This window comes from Haliaeetus albicilla, chromosome 13 (genome assembly GCF_947461875.1).
Source record: "Haliaeetus albicilla chromosome 13, bHalAlb1.1, whole genome shotgun sequence".
NCBI lineage: Eukaryota > Metazoa > Chordata > Aves > Accipitriformes > Accipitridae > Haliaeetus > Haliaeetus albicilla.
Genome location: NC_091495.1, coordinates 6,901,990 through 6,924,560, shown reverse-complemented (window position 1 = coordinate 6,924,560; position 22,571 = coordinate 6,901,990). Strand labels below are relative to the sequence as shown.

The following is a 22,571-nucleotide window of genomic DNA, read 5'->3' as shown; positions in this document are numbered from 1 at the left end:
CCCTTCTGCAGTCTGAAGAACAGCATATTTCAAAGCTTATGAACAAGCCAGAAAATTAAGAAGGGGTGGTAGCAGGGATAAAAACAAATATTATTAATTTATTTTCAAAAGTTAATTTGGATATCATCATATCTGTCATAAATCAACAGAAGGTCATTTAACTGCAGAACAATTGGCAGAATAAACACAAAAGGACAATACACAACAAAATTAAGAGTTACAGTTAACACTTACCACTTGAATCAGGAATTCTACTGGAAAACCTCCTAGTGTTTCACTTTCTGTGCCTGAAATTTTGTTTTTCCACGAAGATTGTCCTAATAAAGGATCACTGTCCTATACAAGAAAGAACATTTAATTTAACAGCTTATTTTTAGAGGGATTTGCTAAAGTTTTTATCTTGCTGAATAACCTCAGAAGATTAATCTCAAAAACTGTTTAAAGTGACAGCTTCAGTGATTCATATTACATGAAAAAAGTAACTTACTGTAATTGGAGACTGGAGTGAAGGTGTATAATGCAATCGGGGAGGGGTCACAAAGAACCTTGAAGGCCGTTGTTTCTGTCCAAAGGCAGCAATTGGCATGGTTTCATGAGGCTCGTTACTCTAAGACAGGAAAAGGAAGGATATACTTCAGCTGTCAGATTAATTAATTTTACAACCTTTTGCAATACATAATTTATTTCAGGAGTCTGGACTAGCCATGCCCATCCACGCTCCAACCCAACAACGTTAAAAGATTAACATTTTGCTTTTGGGCTAGCAGAAGCTTCAAAATCATATTCCATTGCTAGAGTTTTCAAAGTGTTATGGCATCATATCAAATAAAACCTGCAAGAGTATTTCCAAAAATTCTATTGGCAAGCTGCAGACAAATCATGACTGAACAGGAGTTCAGCAGAGGCTCCAAACTCAGATCATGACAGAGACTGACAAATTATGGGCCCTTAAGTAGATTCAACACTACACAAAAGAACATGAGGTTCTCTGAAAAGATTGCAGTCTAGGTCAGACTGTTTGGCAGGAACAATTCCTGGAGCTCATAAATTGGTACAAAAGCCCATGAGCTAGGAAATAATCCCAAATTGTTTGACCAAAGCAACAGCCCCACAGGTAGCTTCATTACCATAAGAAGTTTCAAAATGAGGTTCAATCAACTGCTAATACTTGCTTGCAACTACCACAGGCCTTTCCAAACTTTGGCAAATTACAAAGAGTCGTTTTCTCCAACATTTTCTGGAAATCCTGCCAGGATCCCATAGCAGCATTTTCTTTGGGATCTTACACTACTCATGATATGTCTTCATATTAAACTCAGGCTAATAACCTATAATAGTAGGTCTAGTAAATTATTCCAGCCTGAGTTGTTATGTTTTTATCATAGAGAGTTATCATGTTCTATAGAACCATAAACAGTAGAAGCTCATTCCCCTGCAATTTCTCATGCATCTGCTATGCTTGTATGAGAATACCACCTGGATGTAATATTTCAAATTTTCTTCTTTTTGATTAAAGCATACAACCATACAACTGTAGATTTTTTAATTTTATTTTTTTATTACAGCTATTTTAAGAATGTGTCATTAATACTTACAAGAACTTCATAATCTGGGACTGTGTGTGTTCCAAGACCTGCCCTGTCAAAAGTCACTCTGTATGTAGCATTAAGAGTGTCTACAGCGTCTATTTGTCCAGTGAATAGTCCATCATGGACACCTCGCAAACGTGCTTAAAAAAAACCAAACAAAAAGAACAATAAACCAAACATTATAATGTTCTGATATCATTGAGAAAAATTGACTTAATACATCTTTTGCAAGTAACCCTTTACATGTATATTTAAAACCCACAGATTAAATGGAAAAAAAAAAAGTAAACCTGGAAAAATAATAGTATGCAACAGAAATACGACCCAAATTTTTGTCAAATTTGTCTTTGCAAGTCAAATATTTCCCAAATCTAATCCTTAGCACTACATTTATGTCTGAATAAAACACTATTCAATACCCAATATCTTCTGACAGACAGATTTAGCAGGCAAAAGTCAATTTCCAGATGATTTTGCATACCATTTCTCTTTGATCGCTTCTACTGATGACTGCATATTTAGCAAAAGACAATGAGGAACGCAGCTCAAGGATACAGCTCTAGAAGAGTGAGGAGAGGCAATGTTGTGCATGCCTGCTCTTCAGCAAGAATTAAGGGCAGTTTTGCTGAAGTATGCAAAAAGCAATGAACAGTAGTGGCTTGAGTGGGAGATACCATGCTTAAGTGAAAAGCATCTGGATCACAAACAGACAGGATGGAGGAATTCAAGTTTTTATAAGATTAGACAAAACTTCTGGAATGTTTTTAACAATAATCCTTCCTCGGTTACATGTAAGTTTTTTCAGTAAGGCAATGTCATGTTTGGTATACATGTCCAACTACACCTCAGTGTCAATCGTATATCTGTTTCAAAATACATAGTTTTATATTTATGGAAGAATAAAGCTCTAGTTTTATATTAGGTTAGATTTTAAACTTTCAGACAGCACTCAGCTCTTTGCATTTAAGCATCTCTCTCTCCAAGATGTTACGTATACTGGACAGAAGCCCCCTGCCCCTGCAAAAAACCCCCTGCAATTTGAATAGCAGAAATAATAAACCATACTAAGTTTGTACCTCAAAACCATATCGTGTTTTAGAAATACTAGCTAATCCTCACAAGCACCTTCTCAATAAGCTAACAATAAAAACATTTAATTTTTGATGTTTTAAATTTATTTTAACTATGTGCACTAAGTATATTATGGTTTATTAAAATCTTTGCAAAACACTTGGCTGTTTTTTTGTTTGTTTGTTTTTAAGAAATTACCTGTAACTTTTGTTCCTATTACAAGCGGTAATGGAATTTCTTCTGGAAGATCTTTGAACTGTGAAATATCTGCAACTTTCCGCTGCTGCAAAAGTCTTATTTTCTGCCGTTTCTGTTTTAACGCTGATCTCTCTTCCTCAAAGAATGCAGATGAACACCTATAATACAATTAGGTAGAACTACACTTAAGTTCAGCACTGAAAACATACATATGTGAAGACACATCAACTAAATAGGCACAGTTTACAAATCAGTGAGGGAAAATGAAAAAGCTTGGGGTAAAGTGTTCAAGAGAAAAGGATTTTGTTGAATGGATTTAGACAGTCCTACTCCCCAGAATTATCACTCCTAAAATAACAATTTATTTAAAAATAATATTCAGGAATGCTAGCTGTTGGCATTAGCGTATCCGAAGAGTACAACTTTTTAGAACTTCTTCTGCTTATAGGGATCCACCTGGTGTCAAAACAAAGCTAAAGCAGGTCCCACATCCAGTCTACTCTGAATACCAGTTCAATGCATGTAAGGAGGACTTACTGTGAGGACCCTGGCTGCCATCACTTACTGATACATGATCACATGTGGTCATCAGCTCAACTAAACTAACTTAGTATGAAAGTGCACCACACACAGAATATAAAAGGGCACTTCTCTGTCTCATCTCCTTGCATCTGTGCAGAATACAACTTAGCCATAAAACCTCTATTATGCAGATGAATTGTTCTGAGATTGATCATAGTAAACATACAAATTTCTTTGAACTTACTCTATTGAGTAAAATCAGATAGTCTCTAGCAGTCCCCTCCTCCATTTTGGGGGGGGTGTCTTAAAATGTAATCTAAAAGATGGAAAACTTACTCCCATGGCCTTTAATTGGTTTTATTTGTTCTCACTTTTAACCTACTGAATAGGCATGATGCATGAGGGAGATACTGAAAGCATAAAGACATTAAGGACTCAATCCCATCTCTCATTCCTTGTTAAAAAAAAGTTTTATTGTTCTTGTGTCAATGAAAAAAGTAATTTAAAAAAGGAGTACCGATGCTATTGTAGGTCTGCTTAATTGCAGAAGCAGTTATTTATCAAATAATTTACTACCTTTGTTAATTGCTTTACTGCAGTCAACTGCAATTTAAACATTCTCTGTGGAACTTACCCAGTTATATATTGATTACTGATCAGTAAAATGTCCTATTGTACAAGACTATTTTAGAAAACCCTGATAAATCCTCCACTGGTTCCCCCTTCTACACTGCAAATTATTTTCTGTTTTAAATCCCTTCAAGATATTCCTCAGTTATTTCTCTCTCACTCAGTACTGAGCAGTCAGCTACTATTTCCAAGTCTGCTTCTACTACTCTCTTATTATATGCCAAAATGAACATTCTTATGTTTTCTTCTGTATATCCCTCACTCAGAGTTCCACAAAGCCATTTCACTATTCTCCAAAATTTCTCTTCCTTGCAATGTGTATGAGAAGATCATAAGAACTAAGCTGCCAGGATGCTGAGACCACTTTCTTTCATGCTGACTGGCAGTTTCACCCTTGTTTGTCTATATGCATACACCACTTGCCTTTTACCTTATACATGGTTTATAAGTTATATAGGGCATAGACCATCTGTTTTGTCCAGTCTGTACACTGTCAACACAATGAGGCCTTAGTCCTAAGCAAGACATAAAACAAAACAAACAAACAAAAGAACAGGAATGAGCAGAAGCTGTGACGTACTTCTGTCAGGTACATGCAATAATGCACTGCACTGAAGGTTCCCTTACTAGGCTTTCCAATCACTGTCACCAAGGAAGTTGTCACTAGTCTTTGTATAGCCTAGAAACTGTGTTGTAGATTGAGCAACTGTAGGTGCATGTCCCACTCACCAGTTTACCACTGAAGAGCAAAACATGTTTACCTGGAGTTGTGTGCTGCCTAATGATCCTCATTAGGAATTCAAAATATCTGGAAAGGGATATGGCAGAGAGACAGTGATGGTGGTTGGGAGATTTATGCAAAGCTTAGTTGGATATTCTCATTTAAAGATGCTATTTGCTTCATATTTACTACTGGGGAGGAACACGTGTGAAGAAATGTTTGCCATGGGCTATGAACATGAAGTAGCAAAATGCTGGTCAGAGTTTTCAATTCCATTGAGGAGAACAGACTGACTAAGCACAGCAAGACAAAAAAAGAAGGGGAAAAAAAAAAAAAGGCAACATAGACTTTAATATTAGTCCTTCTAATTGTGTCCAGGGTCTTGCATCAGGAACATCAGGTATCGCCTGATGTTCTTTGACCCGTGCTCTTAGAAATACAAATTCAAATGCTGATATACTAATCACTGACCTTCAAGGTCCCTACAACAGGAACTACTGTTTTACTGATAGCTCAGATGTTCTTAAAAAGTCTCTGTTCTGAATGCTGTACGTCATGGATGTAGAAAGTATTTGCAACATATTTCTGGCTTCTGTTAAAGGAAATCTCCAACCCCAAGTCCCCCAAATGTATTTAATAAAGGTTATCCAATCTTCGTGTCATTCCTATGAAAAAATGAAAATTAAAACTATGATACAGATCACTTTGGAACCTCATTAGTTTTCTGTTGAGACTTTTTAAGAGGTTGAATATTCTTCTCAGTTTCTACCTTGGTCATGAGAATTTGAACTAACAGAGGAATCATCACTATCATATAGTGGCAGGACACACATATCTGAGCTTAATTCATATCCATTGCTATTTCACAACCCCAATTAAGCTTACACAGAGTACACAAGACTAACTATTACCTCTTCCTTTTCTTGGAGCATATCTTTCCCCACAGTCTACTGGAATCTTACAAGCTTTGCAGGCTCCCATGAAGAATACTGTTGTGCCAATCAACCACACTATTGATGGTATGATAGGACATTCAAAGTAGCAGCAGAAATAAGAAGATATTACAATATATTTAAAACAAAATTAAAAAAAAAAGATGACAACCACGTGCACAGCTATCACACAGAGACACTATTATCCTCTGCCACCAACACTGTGGATGCAAAATCTCTTATTTCTCTAATTTCCTCATGGGGAGATATCAGTATTGACATGGTATTTAGCTTACTTGCATATGAGGACAGACAGAAGAAATTTCTAACAGAATAGTAATGTAAAAAAACTTTGCTCTGGAGGTAGATGCAAATTATCTTGAAAAAGCATTCAAACTATTTAGATTAATTCAAAATCTTTTAGAACTAAGGCCAAAGACCACTCTGGACATCTTGAAAAAGACTACCAATAAATGTTTTTTTAAAATTATTAAAGAAATGACAAGCAAACAGGAATGCTTATTTTGTGTTGATAAAAAGCAAGAACTTGTAGTTTTGGTTAACAAACAAAACGAGACTCTATATCCAGTCATATACTTGTACTTCAGAATTCAGATAAAACAACTTCCTACCCATTTAGACCTGTGGTTCCTTAGGCATGAGTCTCTCTTTTTAAAAAACTAACTGTATAATAGCTTAACAAAAACCTCAAACCAACAACACTTCCCCCTGCCAAAAAAAAAAAAAAAAAAAAAAGTTTTGTCAATGGTCCAACAGACCACTGAATGAGGCAAGCTGATCTTTTATAGCTGTACCCACTTTGGGCAAAAGTCAAATGAATAAGTGATGATTGAACCTCCAAATACACCATTCCCCTCTCCGTGGGAAGTATGATGATAGAAGAACAAGAAGCTGTTTCAGTTAAGCTCAAATGATATGAACACCTTTCCAAGAGGAACTATTTTTAAACTGGCTCTGCTGCTTTCCCTTGACTGGCAATTTTTAGTTACGTAAAGCTGTTTATAGGTACAGGAGATTAAATAGCCTCCATCAGACAAAATACAATCTGACTCAGTACAGCAATCTAGGAAATGGATTCAGTGCTTTAGTGTTTGTATTTTCATAAATAAACCAATCTTTTATTTTTGCAACACTACTTTCACATTTTTCTCCTGATCTTACACAATGACAGGATGGTTGAGTTTGGGAGGGACTTCTGGAGGTCATCTGCTCCAACCCCTCCAGCAGAGTCACCTACAGGAGGCTGACCAGGACCACATCCAGACGGCCTTTGAGTATCTTTAAGGATGGGGATTCTACCACCTCTCTGGGCAACCTGTGCAAGTGCTCAGTCACCCTCAGAGTAAAAAGTGTTTCCTTATGTTAAGGCTGAACCTCCTGTGTTTCAGCTTGTGCCCCTTGCCTCCTGTCCTATCTCCAGACAACACTGAGAAAAGCCTGGCCTCGTCTTCTCTATGCCTTCTCTTCAGATATTTATACACAGACATGAGATCCTCCCTGAGCCTTCTCTTCTCTAGAGGCTAAATTGTATAGGTTCTGTGAAAAGGCTGAACTGAATCAGTGGGTTTAAGAATTAAGAATTCTAAATTAGAGAAAAAACTATGCCCTTCATTAAATTCTGGCTTCTTTGCTACAATGTACAGTATTTTATGGGTGACTTTCTCCTCTCTCTGTGTTGGCAGCCAAGCCAGGAAAAGTTGAGGATCTATAAAATGGTTTAAAAAATAATAAAATAAATGAGATGAAAATGTGCACTTGTTTTCCCCAAGAAGAGCTAGTTATAGCCAGAAAAAAAACCTTGGTGAAAAATTGGCCTGTCTTCCATGCCAGAAAGCACTGCAGCATAGAAGATACAGTAATTTCAACATATCCTAGCTTAGACACTCAGTTTTCTGGAGTGGGAAGAGAACATTTCAAGTATAGGCTCATAAGAACTACATTGACTGGACACACACATATAAGGAATAGGGTGGGGGAGGAAAGCGGGGTGTGTGCTCAGAGAACACCTTTTCAATAAAATATTTTTCTGCTCTCAGCTATTATTTTGCTTTACTACCTGCATGCACAATTATTTTAGAAGGAACAATTCCAGTAACATCAAAACTACATGTAGTTATTAATTGGAAAGAAAGAAAGAAAAAAAAAATTACCTCCGTGGTTTTCCCATTAATCGTCTGATTTTTCCCCACTCTACTCTTGTCAATTTTCTGGTTTTCAGATTTGGAAAAGATTCTTTCAGGCATACACAGAAGTCATTATCTCCTTCAAATAGTGGTCTGTTGAAACATAATTGGTCCTCTGTTAACTACACTTAGTAAACTTTTGTCACGAGACTCCAAAAAATGTCCATCATAAGAAATACATTGAAAACAAAAAGTATAAATTAGTCATATAAACAAGACACTCCTATTTAAAGGACAAATTTAACCTGAAATAAATTCAACAGAAAACAAAGACAGGAAGTTTCCAGGACTGCTGTTCTATTTGAGCCTTACTATCAAGGATGTTTAAAAATGTTCCTCTCTCTTGTTACTACAGGGAAACATATGTATTCATCCTGCTTTGTAATGTATAGAAAGGCACCAAATGAAACTTCAGCAAAGCCAATGCAATGTCATGAGGATCCTGCAACACACTGAAGGAAACCATAAACATATGGTGAGGTATCGCAAATAAAGGAAGGGACAACATGATACTGAGAAACAGAAAGGCAGTACCTTTTTCATAAATTCATGCAATTATAACCCAGATTCTCAACAGAGGGTTCCAAAATACAGAAAATTGAGCCAACTTGTCATTCTCTACAGCTATACAGGTGAGACTTTTACTGTATCATACCATGACTCCATGATGAAGCAGAGGATCAGTATTACAGAAGTGACCGTTCAGAGAACCTACCTACACAACTTATGAATTTCTCTTTGATACTATGACCTGTCTGTATCTCTAGGTTTTATGACTGCCTTTTACTTTGTAGTACCACATCCTTCTTGAGCTGAAGAGACAAGGGAGCAGCAATGGATATGCCCATCTAATAGCAGGTTAATCATTAAAGACTATGTGCAACTGAAATAGATCTCACCTGGTGAGAACAAAAGAATAACTGCATCCTAGATAAAGCCACATTTCTCCACTCTCTTCAGGGTGCTGGGGTTTAGAGGGGAATATCCCCAAGCACAGAACAAGGAAGATCTTGGAAGCAACACCACTTTCAAGTGAGTGTATGGAGTGGTGGGAGAGAGGAAAGGAGCATGGAGATAAGGAGACTCGGGCAAGAATGGAAGGGAATATTTTTGCAGTAGAAGGATCTGCAGCTGTGGCATGAAGTGTAAAGGAAACCACAAAGAATGATCAATGAGGTTCATGAAACAGACAAGGAAGCGTATAAAAGAGTTTTATTTTATCCAGATTCACTGTTGCTAACATAAGATATCTGTGTAAAGAACAACTGTTTTGCTTTTTTTGGAGAAAGAGGATCTGTATTTGATTGTTTTTACTATCACTTGTCCCTAAGCAGGCAAACTGTAAACCCACAGCATCCACAAGACTGGAAGCTCTGGGAAATGGTGTAAGCAAGCTACAGCTGCATCTGGTTCTGAGGGCCTATTATCACTATAGTAGTAAGTAGCTCTTTAGAAGTCCCTGCGTGTCAGAAGCCAATGGGATTTTACAGAAAACAGTCCTCTGCAACAGCTTAGAGAGAATCCAACTGGAACAGCTTCAATAATCTAATAATCACAGATGATAGTTGTAGAGATTAAAATATTTCAAAAACTTATAGTAGACATGGCATTTAAAGTGATGATTTCAATTTTGGATGAGACAATTAGATTAAAATATTTTGAGACTTGTACAGTGAGCCATATTTTGTTAGTTGACAGATCTATGCTTTAAACTTTTTTAAGCTTCTCATTAAGTCTAGATTATATCACTCAAAACAACATACATCAAAGTTTTTCTTCTAAAGATATGTAGTTTCTTAGTAAACTATGTTATAAGATCTTAACATGATCATATGTTACTAGCATTACAAACATACATTGATAACTATCAAAGAGGTTTTCAGAATTACCTGCTGAACTCAAATTCTAGTCTACTGATAGACCTAAAGTTCCACAGACAATTATTTCAAAATAAACTAAAAGTTCTTGGACTGTTGTAAAAATCATAATTTTAAATGTCACATTTTAAAATTACTACTAGGAATAAGTAGGGTTTGGGTTCTTTGTTTTGTTGTTTGGGTTTTTTTTCCAAAAAAAGAGAAGAAAAAAAAAGGCAGGTAAAGTCTACTTCTTTCAAAGGAATTAAATCCTACAGATGATGAATTTAGAACTAACTAAAATGGACATGTAATTTTTCTACTTGTGATGAACATACCCTAAAACATTTTTCTGTTGCTATGACTGCCTTCTCAGTTACAGAAAACAGCCACAGCCATCATGATTAAAATAGGAAGGAAAAACAGTAATTATTTTGTTTTGAATAAATTCTGGAAAAGAATGCTTGTTAATTCTGAAACCATTCTTTAGAATATTAAATACTAGAGTTTCATCTATTAGTCAATCAGTGTAGATTTTAAGATTCCATTCATCAATAAAGAGTTTTACATTTTAGAATTTTTAGTATTTCATTATTAGGGATAAACTAAAATGGTTCTTTTAAACTATTCACACCACCTTGCTAGTGGTGTTACGAGAACAAGTGCCAAAGACTCTGAAGCACAAACTGCAGAAACAGTCTAGGGGATCCAAGAAGGATGCTGATATCTAGACAACAGCTGAATAGTCACAACCCAGAGCTCTGTTAGTGATCACAGTAAAAACAGGATGATGGGGAAGAAATCTATGAAATCAACATTTATGCCTTTTAGGGAAGCAGTATGTTATGAAGAAGCAGTCTCCTTCCTATCCCCCGTGTGTAACACTGATCCGAGGGTTCAAAAAAGTCTAAATGTTCTGATAACTTCATGCTAAAAACATTATGAATAAAATCTTGTATCTGGTAGAGGCAGAGGTGATAAAAAGAAAATTATTTCCATAAAGGAAGACTACCCAAGGAACTACCCAAGCAGGTTGCTCATTATAAAAAAGAGAAAAAAAAACCAACAAAAAAATGAAGTAATTTTCAATAACTAATAATTTAAGATGAAACTTTGGAGTATCTAACCAATATATGGAAATTTGCAACTCAATTTCAGAAAATGACTTGTTTCTATACTAATAAGAGATAATTATATAAAACAAACATACTTATCTATATTTGAATAGAACCATTCGTATATGCACCACTTGTGAGCTTTGGGAAGTTTGAGCAGGTTACGAAGCCGTAAACCAATCTTCTGTGATGCTTTCTTGTCTGGTGTTGGCATTGTTGTATTAAACTTCTAGGTAGTAAAATAAAGGAAACAGTTAAAGACAGTCTAACATTCTTCAATATTCAAATAATTAAACTAGGTTTTCCTGATAAAAGTTTGCACATTAATAATTGTTACATTTTAATCGCACATAGTGTTTCATGACAATTTTTTTGTTGCAGATCTATAACAATCTGTACTGCATTATATCAGCAATGCAATCAAACATAACAGATGGCAAACTTTAGCAGGATCAATACAACAAATTATCTCTATACAAAGCTCTTCTAACAGAAACATTTTCCAACACTGAAACTACATTATTGGTAACAATAGCATGGCACTAAAGTACACACAGATTTCAAAAGTTTGAGGCACGACTGAACACTGTCTCAAGTGAACATACGTGATGTTGCAGCTCAGATCCAGCAACACCAACTGCCTCATTTACACTAGTGCTTCTACTCTTGCTAACTCTTCTTAAACCGAGAATGAAGCTAGCACAGGAACGTAATACAGTCAAAGCTTTGAGCAGAGTGTCTGCTTTTTAGAAAACTGCAAGACAAGCTAGCATGGACATAAGCAATCAAGTTTTAACTACATTTGAAAGCTATTTTATAAATTGCAGAAAATACACTGTCTTAGATTGCATGCATAATACATAGACCTGAATTTAAACAAGACCGTAGAAAAATAATTCCGTAATTTTGTTCCAGGGATGACTGTCTTAACTGACAGAAAGAAAAACTTATTTGCAAAAAATAACAGCTTTTTGAGAATATTAGTTTAACTGGGTCCTGATGCCATAATCAGTTGTTATCCTTCCCCAAATGCTCAAAAGTATTTTGACCTTTAGTACCAGCAATAACAGGATAAAGCATAAGGTAGGCACCTTGCTGGCTCCTGCTGCACTTAACCACTACCTTCTGGATACAGGTCCCCTTTCTCCCACTGGAACTCTAGGAAACAAAGCCTAGCAGGACAGCAAGATCTGTGAGCTACAGCAGCTGCAGCCCCTCACAAAGGTTTATCTAGCAAACACTTCACCTCCTGAACCAGACATTTAAGTACAAACCAACTGGGCTTCGAACATTATCCAGGCTTTTCTACTGTTAAGAAATCATGGTAATGAATAGAGAGAAATGTCATGGTCCTCATCTCTGACAAAATCAACCCAGCAAAATGGCAACTGCGAAGTCTTCCCCATTCAGCGCTGCACAGTACAGTTCAGAAGGCAAGTAAGACCAGTATTCAAATAGTACTTTTTCAGTGTGGGAAATTCAGGCTCATAAGGTGACGGTACAGAAAAGTGATTTGGATGACAAAGGTACTAGAGAGCCAATTCTTTGAGACTAAGAGATGTTGCCCTGTCTAACACAGCAAATAAAGGCTGAGAGAAATTACAGCTGCTCTTTCATGCTATATCAAGGAGTAGACAGTCAAGTGGAGGAGTAGAAAAACAAGCTGTTTGAATTGGAGGACATTATCATTACAGGATCAAGAAGGTATAGATGGCCATGAATACGTTTAGGCTACAAATCTAGAGCAAGTTCCTAACTGTTGGAATACATTAAGTTCTACGGCAGCCTTCTAAATGATGTAGTCAGTGCAAGAAACCTAGTCAGTTTTTAACTGAAACTGAATAAATTTATGCAGACTACAGGACACGATTGTTTGCAGAAGCAAGATGGGCAACTAGGCTGGAATCCTTTCTAACTCTGTATGCTTATGTCCAAGATCAAAAAGAACAGGTACTCCCATAAACAAAGTGAGGAACCCAGCTGTGAGGAAGAAAAATATAGATCTGTTTTGAATTGTGGCTTACTCCTAGCAACAGCTTTCCTCACAAGAATATTCATAAACTGATAATGCAACTTGAAAAGCAAATGTATTCTAATTTTCAACTAACACAGATAGGCTTGTTCCCCTTTTTGGTAAAAATATCTGCATACATGTAGGTACCTGTGGAACCATCGCAACCTTCTGATTTCTTTTGGGTGACCTTGTGTTTATTTGTCTGTCATCTTCTTCACAGAAGAGTCGACTCCGTTTTGAATTTCTGAAGGGCTGCATGTATCAAAATTAAGAATGAATTACAAGAAAAAAATATTTTGATTTCTCTGTTCATGCACAGAATTCACAGTGAGAGAAATGGAATGCCTTTTCTCTTGCCACCTATTAGTTTTAAGGCACATGGTACACAATAAATAGTGCCTCCTAGCAGTTAGAGGTCTAAGGGCTGAGAGAAGAGAAGAAGGAATTTAAGATTCCAGGCTTTCCAATGCTAACTATAACCCATTACTATACTGCTGGCCCAGTTCCACGGAAGTATTTAGAACTTAACTCCCACTTGTTTCCAGAGGAGTTAGGTGTCTAAACACTTGTGTATCTAAGCTTAAAATAGTCATTGCTTTGCTTATAAGCACATCTGTTAAACAGTTTGTTCTGAATTTTGGGTCAAAAAAAACGTTTATTCAAACAGCGTATTTGTTTTGGTGTGTTCTCAGTGAAAACATTAGCTGGATATAATTTTTTTGCAAGGACTTCTTATGAGTCTAAAAGTGTTGTGGGTTTGTTGTTTAACTCATTGAAAGTGCCTACACTGCAAAACGCTTGGAAGCTGAAGCCTGAAGAAACTAAAGCTTGAATAAATTATGTAAAAATATCAAAAGAGAAGAATTTAGAGTTTATGCTAACTAAAATTTACTTGTGTGCTAAGATGTTACAGCTCAAAGAGAATTAGAGGCTGATTGAAAACAAGAAACCATATTGCAAATACGTGTCATGAAAAAATTACTACCATTGAGATATTCCTCAACACTTTACCCTATGACAAAAAACTTGTGCTTTCAATGAGGACAAAAGAGTAACCTATGACAGGCTGCTAGTGCTGAGAGCAAGCAGCTTTTCCTTCCATGAAGACTTTGTGGCCCAGCACAGGAGCCAGCCACAACTGAAATGTGTCTCCTTTGCAGACCCCCAAGACTGCACCCTGTAGCATTCCTTGTGCTTCAAACTATTTACAAAGGGGATGAGTAAAGGCAGAACAAATGCAGATTTCACTTCTTTCAGTAGAGATGGTGAAAGTGCTACAAACTGATATGGGTATGAAATCTATAACACTCACAATGTGAAGAATACTGATGACAAAGATAAGCCCTTAACAGGAGTCAGAAACAAAATAAATCAACAAATAGTGAAATAAAACTTCACTAATAAGCATTTACACTTAAGAAAGACATTTAATAAGTTTGTGACTGATTAAAATATCTGTTTGAAAAGAGATATTCTCTATTAAATTAATCAGTGGTAGCAAAAAAATCCCTGTCTGTCCCATGCCATGAGAACAGCTGGAGCTTTCCCAGGGAAACGTGCCTTTCTTACTCTAAATTATATATATTTTATAAATGTAACTACACAAGTGTATTTAAGTAACAGTAATGCCCTGTACGTGCTAGACACCTAAGCACATTCAGCACACAGAAGAAAACGTCCATTCCTTGTAGATGTTACAAACCAGGAAAGAGACACACACTGAACAGAGGAACTACATATTGGCAGGGTAACCAAATGGTGCCCACATCATAATAACATAGTAATTAGTTTATTGTATTAATTGTTATGGATGTTGTTTTTCTCTCTTCACCTAGATCCATTGAGTTCTTTTCGTCACATCTTCCAATTCACTAAACCTTAAGAACAATCTTGAATTTCAATTACAATGTCTTTATGTTCTTTATAACATATCTGCTGTCCTTGACAAACCATCACCTTAAAAAAGAAAGGTCAGAACTATTCTAACTTTTGAGCAAGAAAACAAAGCCACAATCCTGTTCCAACAATAAAAACTCTTACATTGCAGAACTCCAGGACTTTTTAATCACAGCATTCTGCCCACAGGATGAAGAGCCAGGTTCCTATTGAATATTTGCAATTATATTTTAGACTTCATATTTGAGATGCTGGTTCCAGGACAAAATTTTTCTCCCAAATGTCTATATAATTCTTCTTGATTTTATGACACCATACCACATGAAAGCATGTGCCAACACAGGAACACAAATGCTAAAACAATCTAGACAAAACTTAAGAGTTCCTTCAACCTTATGCTAAGGCTATGATCCAGATCAAGAGAACTGTTTTACAATGCTCAACAGAAGCTGCCAAATTCTATTCCAAGGAACTATCCAAAATAAGAGTGTTTCATCAGTCTGGATTGCCAGTGCCTCACACGAGAATAAAATAACAAGCGTCACAAAGAGGTATCATCCACGTTAGCTAAGTAGGTCAGGCATTTTTGGAGAGATTTTTCAACCAACAGTACAACATATCTGCAAAACTTCCACTGTTCAGGGAACTCGAACTAGTACAGAAGACTACATCACATCTCAGCAACATGGGCCACTGTTAACACATCGGGCTGTCCTCTGATCTTTCTCCCAGGTTTCTACACAATACTAAGCTATATTCAAAGTTTGACTGCTTATTTTTAATACCTACAGCCAGCATACCTACAAATTGAAAAAATTTTTGTACAAATGTTATGGCTATTGACTTTGGTTCTTTAGCACATGCGATCTCCTAAGTTACCAGTAAGGCTTGTTTCTGTGAGAAGGTGAGCATTCCTGGGAACAGCTGAAAGCTGTGACATGAACTCCTGCAGGCACTAAGGGCCATCACAAAGTTCTGGTCACTGTCTGGAACTGCATTTTGTAGACCTTATGTTCTCTAGCATAAACACATAGCAACATGTGTATATGTATCTGAGTGAATCCTACCAAAACAAAAACCTTCTCTGTGTAAGTTTCTCTCTACAGGGAGAAGGATGACACAATGAGCCACATATGACAGATGTTAGTCACATTTCTTAATGCACTACTGGATGCTGCTCAGATATTTTGATTATGTGCAGAGCAGGCAAGTGCAACAGTTTTCAAACATAATGTTCATTTATTGGAAGGGAAACAGTTCACAAAAAGTAATGATTTGAACAAAAAACAGGTGATAGTTGGTAAGTTGGTCACAATTACTGTAGAAGGCAGCACCAAAAGAGTATGGGAGAAAGACCTGCCTAGCAATTGAGACAGTATTTCATATACTCTTCAGCATGTAGTAAAAAGAGCACACAGTATTACTGATGTAGACAAACAAGGCACTGGGTGTAATATAGCTGGTGGCAAAACCAAACCAAAATCACATAATTCAGTAAGGTAGAGGAGGTTAAGAATAGTCAAGAAAAGCTTGAATGTGATACGATGGGGAAAGAAACAATGGAGTATTTAAAAAAGAGAGAGTGAAATGGTCAACCCAAACACCAGACACATGCCCTTGGAGGCTGCAGGCTCATTACCTTTCATTCCCCCACCCCAAGGTTGTTCTTTAAGGCAAGGTCTCCTGTGAGACCTCTCAGAATACTACATGACATTTCACTGACATTCCTTTAATTTTAATAAAATCTGCCCCCCAGAAGGCACAATGGTGGAAGTGCATTATGACATTTTCCCTTCCTTTTCTTTACGCATCAGTTCTGAGCCATAATTAGAAGTGAGATACTTCATGAGATAAAACAAATGGTTGATCCAAAATGGCAATTCCTAAGTTCAAGGTGGTAGATACAGTACAAACATTTCACACAGCACTTGCTTTACAAAAAAGAGAGAAAATGATTATGAGCTACCTTGAACAAGGTCAACAATTTAATTTGTTTGACTATTCATTTATAAAATATGTTTTCATCTCATATTCAGACTGTGCAGACTGCTTGTGAAGGGCATAGTTTAACATTTCGAAATTATGAAACTATAAATCTCAGCCAAATTTTTTGATCCTTAAATTTGATTCACTTTATGGTATTTTACCAATCCTGCAGTTGTCTTTTTATTGCTTCTTACCATTTCCACTGCAGAACCAGCATTCTTGCTTTTCCAAAGGGGTGTTTTCTGCAGAGAATTATACTTTTCATTCCATGAACTGGATAAACTTCCCTCTGTTGTGAAGAAATCATGTCATTAATATACATATATATATGTATGTATGTTTTAACATAACTACTATCCAAAAGCTAGTACAACATCATCAACTACTAATATATTTTTGTTACTTGCAACAGCTTCTTTGGATTCACCTACAAATTAATTTTAGATTTCAATATTTTTATTAAATTGTTCTGAACACTAATTAAAAAAATAATTGAAAAACATTTTCAGTACAAGGAGAAACATGAACAAAACACTTTTTACTCCTGACAATATTTAGATTTCTTGATACCTCCTTTGCTGGAGTCAGTTACTTCCACTGCTGGGTTGACACACACGTAGACAGCTGTACTGTGGCTGTTAACTGAAACCTGGAGAAGGTAAAGCTTGACAAGACCTAGCCACCTTCTGGTTCTAAAAAATGATTAAGTGGGTGCACACCAACAAGTAAATCAAATTTTATTGAAACAAACCTCTAATAGTTACAACATATTCAACAGACCATGCCTTCTTCCTTGCGTAATAGAAGCCTTGTAATATATAAAGAAACTTTTGGTTTTGGGCAGATTATCAGTATTCAAGATTTGTATGACTGTTCATGAAGACAATTTCAAAGAAGATATAAGAAACAGATTTTTGATTTAGCCCACAACTTGCTGATAGAAAACACAACAAGACTGTGAAATTCCTTCCTAATGTAAATTTTGTCACATGTACAGGTCTCACTAAGAATCCTTCTCCTATCTCATCCTCAAAAGAGGAAAGATTACCTCAATCTTCTCATCAAACCTGATGCCTAGACAGTACTTAGGAAGAAAAAACACATTTCAGGAATTTCACCCAGAAGAGCAGTGTCTAAATACACCACCACATACGTAGTTTCAACCACCAAGGAACATTAGTCTACAGAAGTAACAAATATCCACAATAAAACCCATATTTCAACAAAAAACCTTCTTTGGTGTTTGTAGGAACATATTTAGCTAACGGTCACAAGAGCATTCCAGACGCCTTTGGAATGTTCCTACAGGTGTTATTTTCTTGAACTTTTTAAAGCCAGAAACTAAGTACACCTTAAAGTCAGATTGGGTACAAGTAAATAACACATTAATTTCTTACCTTTCAAGCTCACAAGTGCTTTTGCTGAAGAACCTGCAATACATCAAAAAGACCACATAAATCATAAGTTATTTCAAACCATACAACCTATGCAGAGTCTACTAATTCTTAATTAATTCTTAGGCAGAACGTGGAATTTAATATTAAATCTTTCACAGCTGAGTGAGTGAACCCAGTGCGCCCTTCATGGCACCAAGTATAGCATTATATGTTTATTACCCAATAAATCTTGAAAGCATATTAATGTTTTGTTTTTTCCTTTAGTTTCACATCTACAAAACAGCTTCAGAAGCCAAGCACTTTTGTTTAGCACAGCAAATTCTGAACAAGCTTTATGTCCAAACTACATACTTCCATGTGGCTGCTTGTTTGATGTAGTTGCAAATGTATTACACAACTGACAAGGAAACTGTAATGAACACTTCTTTTTTTTATTATTTAAAAAATTATTTCTACCAACTCAAAATTCTTCAATGCCAAAAATTTCTGTGAAAGCAGTAGTTTATGCTCTCTAAGCTTGGTCCTCTAAGTAGGAAGACGGATAGTTAGTTGCCCGCTGGTGAAACCTCTTTATTCAGAAAGGCAGCAGATTCAGATACTATAAATGCAGATGGGACCCTTAGTTTGCTTGAACTGTTCAAACTGTGTAGCACATCCATCAAAATTTCGCTGCTCCCCTTCCACTGCATTTGTAGGACCTCTGCAGTGCTTCCGGGTCAGGAAGGACAAAACTGGGCCTGACTACAGCCTTCAAGCTCCGAAATTTTCAAATGTCTAAGAATCGAGCTGTTTGAAGCAACTACATTAGCAGAGGGGAAAGATACTTCTGCATGACAATGCTTCCACACATTCATGCTTTTCTCTCAAATCAATTTTATCTTTCCAGTTACGTTCCAGTGTTGCAACCACTCCTTCTTGCGTTGCATGATCTCCCTCTCACCTTCCCCAGGCTCTTCTTCAGCTTCTCTCTGGAACAGCTGTTCCAAGAACATTTCTGACTCCAAAGGTCTAGAAATTCCTTTTCTTGTGGCTGCCCTGTATCTAGGTCCTAACCCCACTAACTTCACAGTGCCAGAGATCCTTGCCTCTAAGAGGGTACATTCCAGGGAATATCACAGTGCCAAAAAATGAATTATTGTCCCCTTCCAGGAGAACAGAGCATTTTGGTCTGGGGTGGACTGTTGAAGAGAATACAGGCGCAGCAATGGCAACTCCCCCCCCTACATTCCTTATTTTTTCATCATACTATTGTTTGCTGCCATCTTATTATGCCACGTGTTAAAAAAACGTTCAATAAAAAAAGAAAAAGGAAAAAAGTTTCTATTCTTTTAAAAAAACTAAAAAAAAATATAAAATATTTAAGATATGAAATGGAACTATTTTGACTCACTGGTGGTTTAGAGGGCCTCCAGCCCCGTATCTCCCGAGTTGTTCAAATCTACAACAGGTAACACATATGGGATTAGATGTCAAAAACGAGGCGACAAACCTGGGCTATACTGGTGCCCTTCTTGCACATTTCTTTTCTGACATATCACCTTTGCTGGGCTGGACACCTAACAGTGACTGGTACAGGAACATGCTTCTATAATGATCAGATTCACAGCAAATTCAGCTCTTGTAACTAAGCTGTATGTTAAAGGTATCACATGATTAAAGCCTTTTTTTTTTTTTTTAGTTTAATACTAATAATCAGATACTGTACACCATGCTTGCATAAATGCACTGGTACCCTGCTGTCAACCACGAATGCAGTCCTGAACACTAACAGTAAGAACAGTGAAGTACTAGTGTCCCCCCCAAATTTACATAAGGGATGGTGGGAAATGTGTGCAGGGATTAATAAGTCCAAACAGTTTAAGAACATGGGAAACTACACGTCCTTGGTGATGGAGAGGCAGAAGCAGTGTCATCATGACTGTCAAATGGAGGAGTTGCTGGCTTTTCAGAATGGAACACTATTCTGAAAGATCTCAGGCACTTCATCTGTAAGACCGAACATACAATCATTTTCCTCTTTTTCTGATCATCTTGCTCACAGGAATCAAGTTCAATCAATTCAGTCAAGGGTGAGTATGTCAACAATGGAAACGAAACAACTCAGCAAGAGGCAGCAAAGCTTTATATGGGGGGTGGTGTCAATCTCATAGCTGAATTGCCTGAGATCCTTTGCTAACCATCAAACTCAGATGCTTCACCTGTGAGAGTGATGATGGGTCAGCAGAGCAGGGCATTAGATGACTGGCATCAGAAACAACAGGTGGAGAAGTGATGGACAGCAGAATGTTACCACGCTACCTTGTAGCTTTATAAGATTACCACTCAAAACAGCATTAGGTGCCAGGGCCTTTTCAACATGGGATAGTTAATCTTCAACAGATGCATGCTAGAATAAGGCTGCTCATTTGTTTTCACTTAACCTGCAACTAAAGTAATGTAACTGGAAAGGGCATCTTTATTTAGGAATACAAGTGTCCAAATAAGAAATTCCTGATCTAGGCAAGTTCAAAGTTAAACTAAGCTATTTCAAATAACAAGTTGCAGAAAATTATTAACACTATCTACTTCTGTAGACTAAAGCATGTAGGATATCAAAATGACAATGGAGATGTCCATAAGCTTAATTTTACCTTAAATGCAACAATATGATACATGGGTTTTCTTGTCAACTTCTTCTGTATTGATTTTAGGGGCTATCTGCAACACCACCAAACTTCAAGGAATACGGTACATCTCCCTGCAGTTTCCATTTAGTTTGTTACATAGTACTAGGGCCACAAAACCAGAAACTAGGATGATCTTCTAAGCAATAATATGTTACAATAAAAACCAACCAACATTTAATACAGATAAAAGCATTTCAGAGACTATAAAAATTGTAAAGTGATTTAGGATAGATGAAGTTTATTAAAACTATCCAAAGTTTTAGTTTAAATAATTATTAGATTTATAATATCCCAGCCTCACGTTAAATGCCAGTAATTTTGTATGCTCCTGTTCTGAATAACAAATACATAATCAGACAGTCTTTTTAACCAGCATTTTAATTACAAACATAGAGATTAAAGTAGAATATACACACATGCTTGAATGTAAATACCTATTATGACAATGACAGATTTCATTTCTACAAACATCAAACACTTAAAAAACAAATGGGTGGAAAGGAAGAAATAAGGCCTATGCATCATTTAGGGTATTAGAACCAAAATCTACTTCCAACTCCTCCAGGTTCAGAAGATCATGGAGGTGACTTTCTTAATACCGAGAGTAAAAAAAACCTCAGCCTAGGGAGGAAGTACAGCTAGCTCACCACAGCAGTGTCTCAGGAATTAGTATGCCTGCTTTCAGTAGCCCTACACTGGCACACTATTCCAGTGCAAACTGTACGATTGGCTTAGTCTTGTCTTAGTATCATATTGAGTATTGCTTTGCATATGTTGTTAGTAAATTAATTACTTGAACACAGTGTTCACACTTGACTAAGTTTGAAAAATTAGGGAAGGATTCAGAACAGAGCTAGGAGAAACATTTGAAGATCTAAAAACATGCCTTAATGCGAGAAAGTCAAGACACTCCAATCTTGTTCTTCCCAAAGAAGGTCAAGATCTGCACTGATCACAAGTATCTACAAAGGAAGATAATTCAGACAGTAAATAGCTCTGCAGCCTGTTTTTTTACAAGGAAAGGCATAACTAGATCTATTTGTCAGAGGAGGACATTGGATAAGTTTAGGTTAGCAATGAAAGCAAAGCTCAACAGATTTTATGTAACTATACTAAGAAAGGGCATGTCAAGCTCCCTATCATTCAAAAATCTTTAAACCAAGTTTACATCTATTTTTAAAGAGAAAACTACAGCTAAAAAGGAAGCATGGAATCGATGCACAGAAATTCCAAACACAAGTATCCCAGCATGCTTAATGAAGAATGTAAGATGATTATAATGGCCTTTTCTGGCCCTAAAAAAAAAAAATCTGTAAAATATGTGCACCACAGAAGTGCAGTAAAAATAACTGTGCTAGATTATGAAGCATTTAACAGTATGATAACAGGAAGCTCATTAGTAACTAAGAGTCAGGAATGAGCGTATATACGTGTTTTATAATACTTGCAAGAAGTGATTTTCAGGAAATCCATGTAAAGCCGAATTAAAAAAAACCAAAAACAAACCAACAAAATTAAAATAACCTCAAGTCAGCCAAGTCTAGCACGATAAGGACCCTGATGTTTTCATGCTAGGCTAGCTAGAAACCCGACCGGCTTCAGCAGCTGCCAGTGTGGGGTCCAGCGGATGGACAGCTCCCCCAGTCCTGAACAGCCGCAGCCGCCAGGAATCGTTCCTCTAGCCCCAACCTCCTCCTCTGAGCACAAGGGAGCACGTACAGACGATTACCATGAGGGGAACCTAAAAAACCTCCTCTAACTGCTCTGCAAGCAC

The 22,571-nt window shown here is 36.7% G+C and overlaps 1 protein-coding gene across 2 annotated transcripts in view; it reads right to left on the bottom strand.

Annotated features, from left to right (window-relative positions):
- LIN9 (lin-9 DREAM MuvB core complex component) overlaps nt 1-22,571 on the bottom strand; it is a 40,925-nt gene that overhangs the window by 13,054 nt on the left and 5,300 nt on the right. Inside the window, exons 2-10 of one of the 2 annotated variants that reach the window (XM_069800029.1) lie at nt 18,132-18,164; nt 16,929-17,023; nt 13,000-13,104; nt 10,934-11,067; nt 7,835-7,960; nt 2,859-3,016; nt 1,596-1,729; nt 488-607; nt 235-336 (exon numbers count right to left, since the gene is read on the bottom strand). In XM_069800029.1, coding sequence (XP_069656130.1) covers nt 235-336; nt 488-607; nt 1,596-1,729; nt 2,859-3,016; nt 7,835-7,960; nt 10,934-11,067; nt 13,000-13,104; nt 16,929-17,023; nt 18,132-18,164 — 1,007 coding nt within the window. The remainder of the gene's footprint in view (nt 1-234; nt 337-487; nt 608-1,595; nt 1,730-2,858; nt 3,017-7,834; nt 7,961-10,933; nt 11,068-12,999; nt 13,105-16,928; nt 17,024-18,131; nt 18,165-22,571) is intronic. The other variant, XM_069800031.1, reaches the window with a different exon arrangement.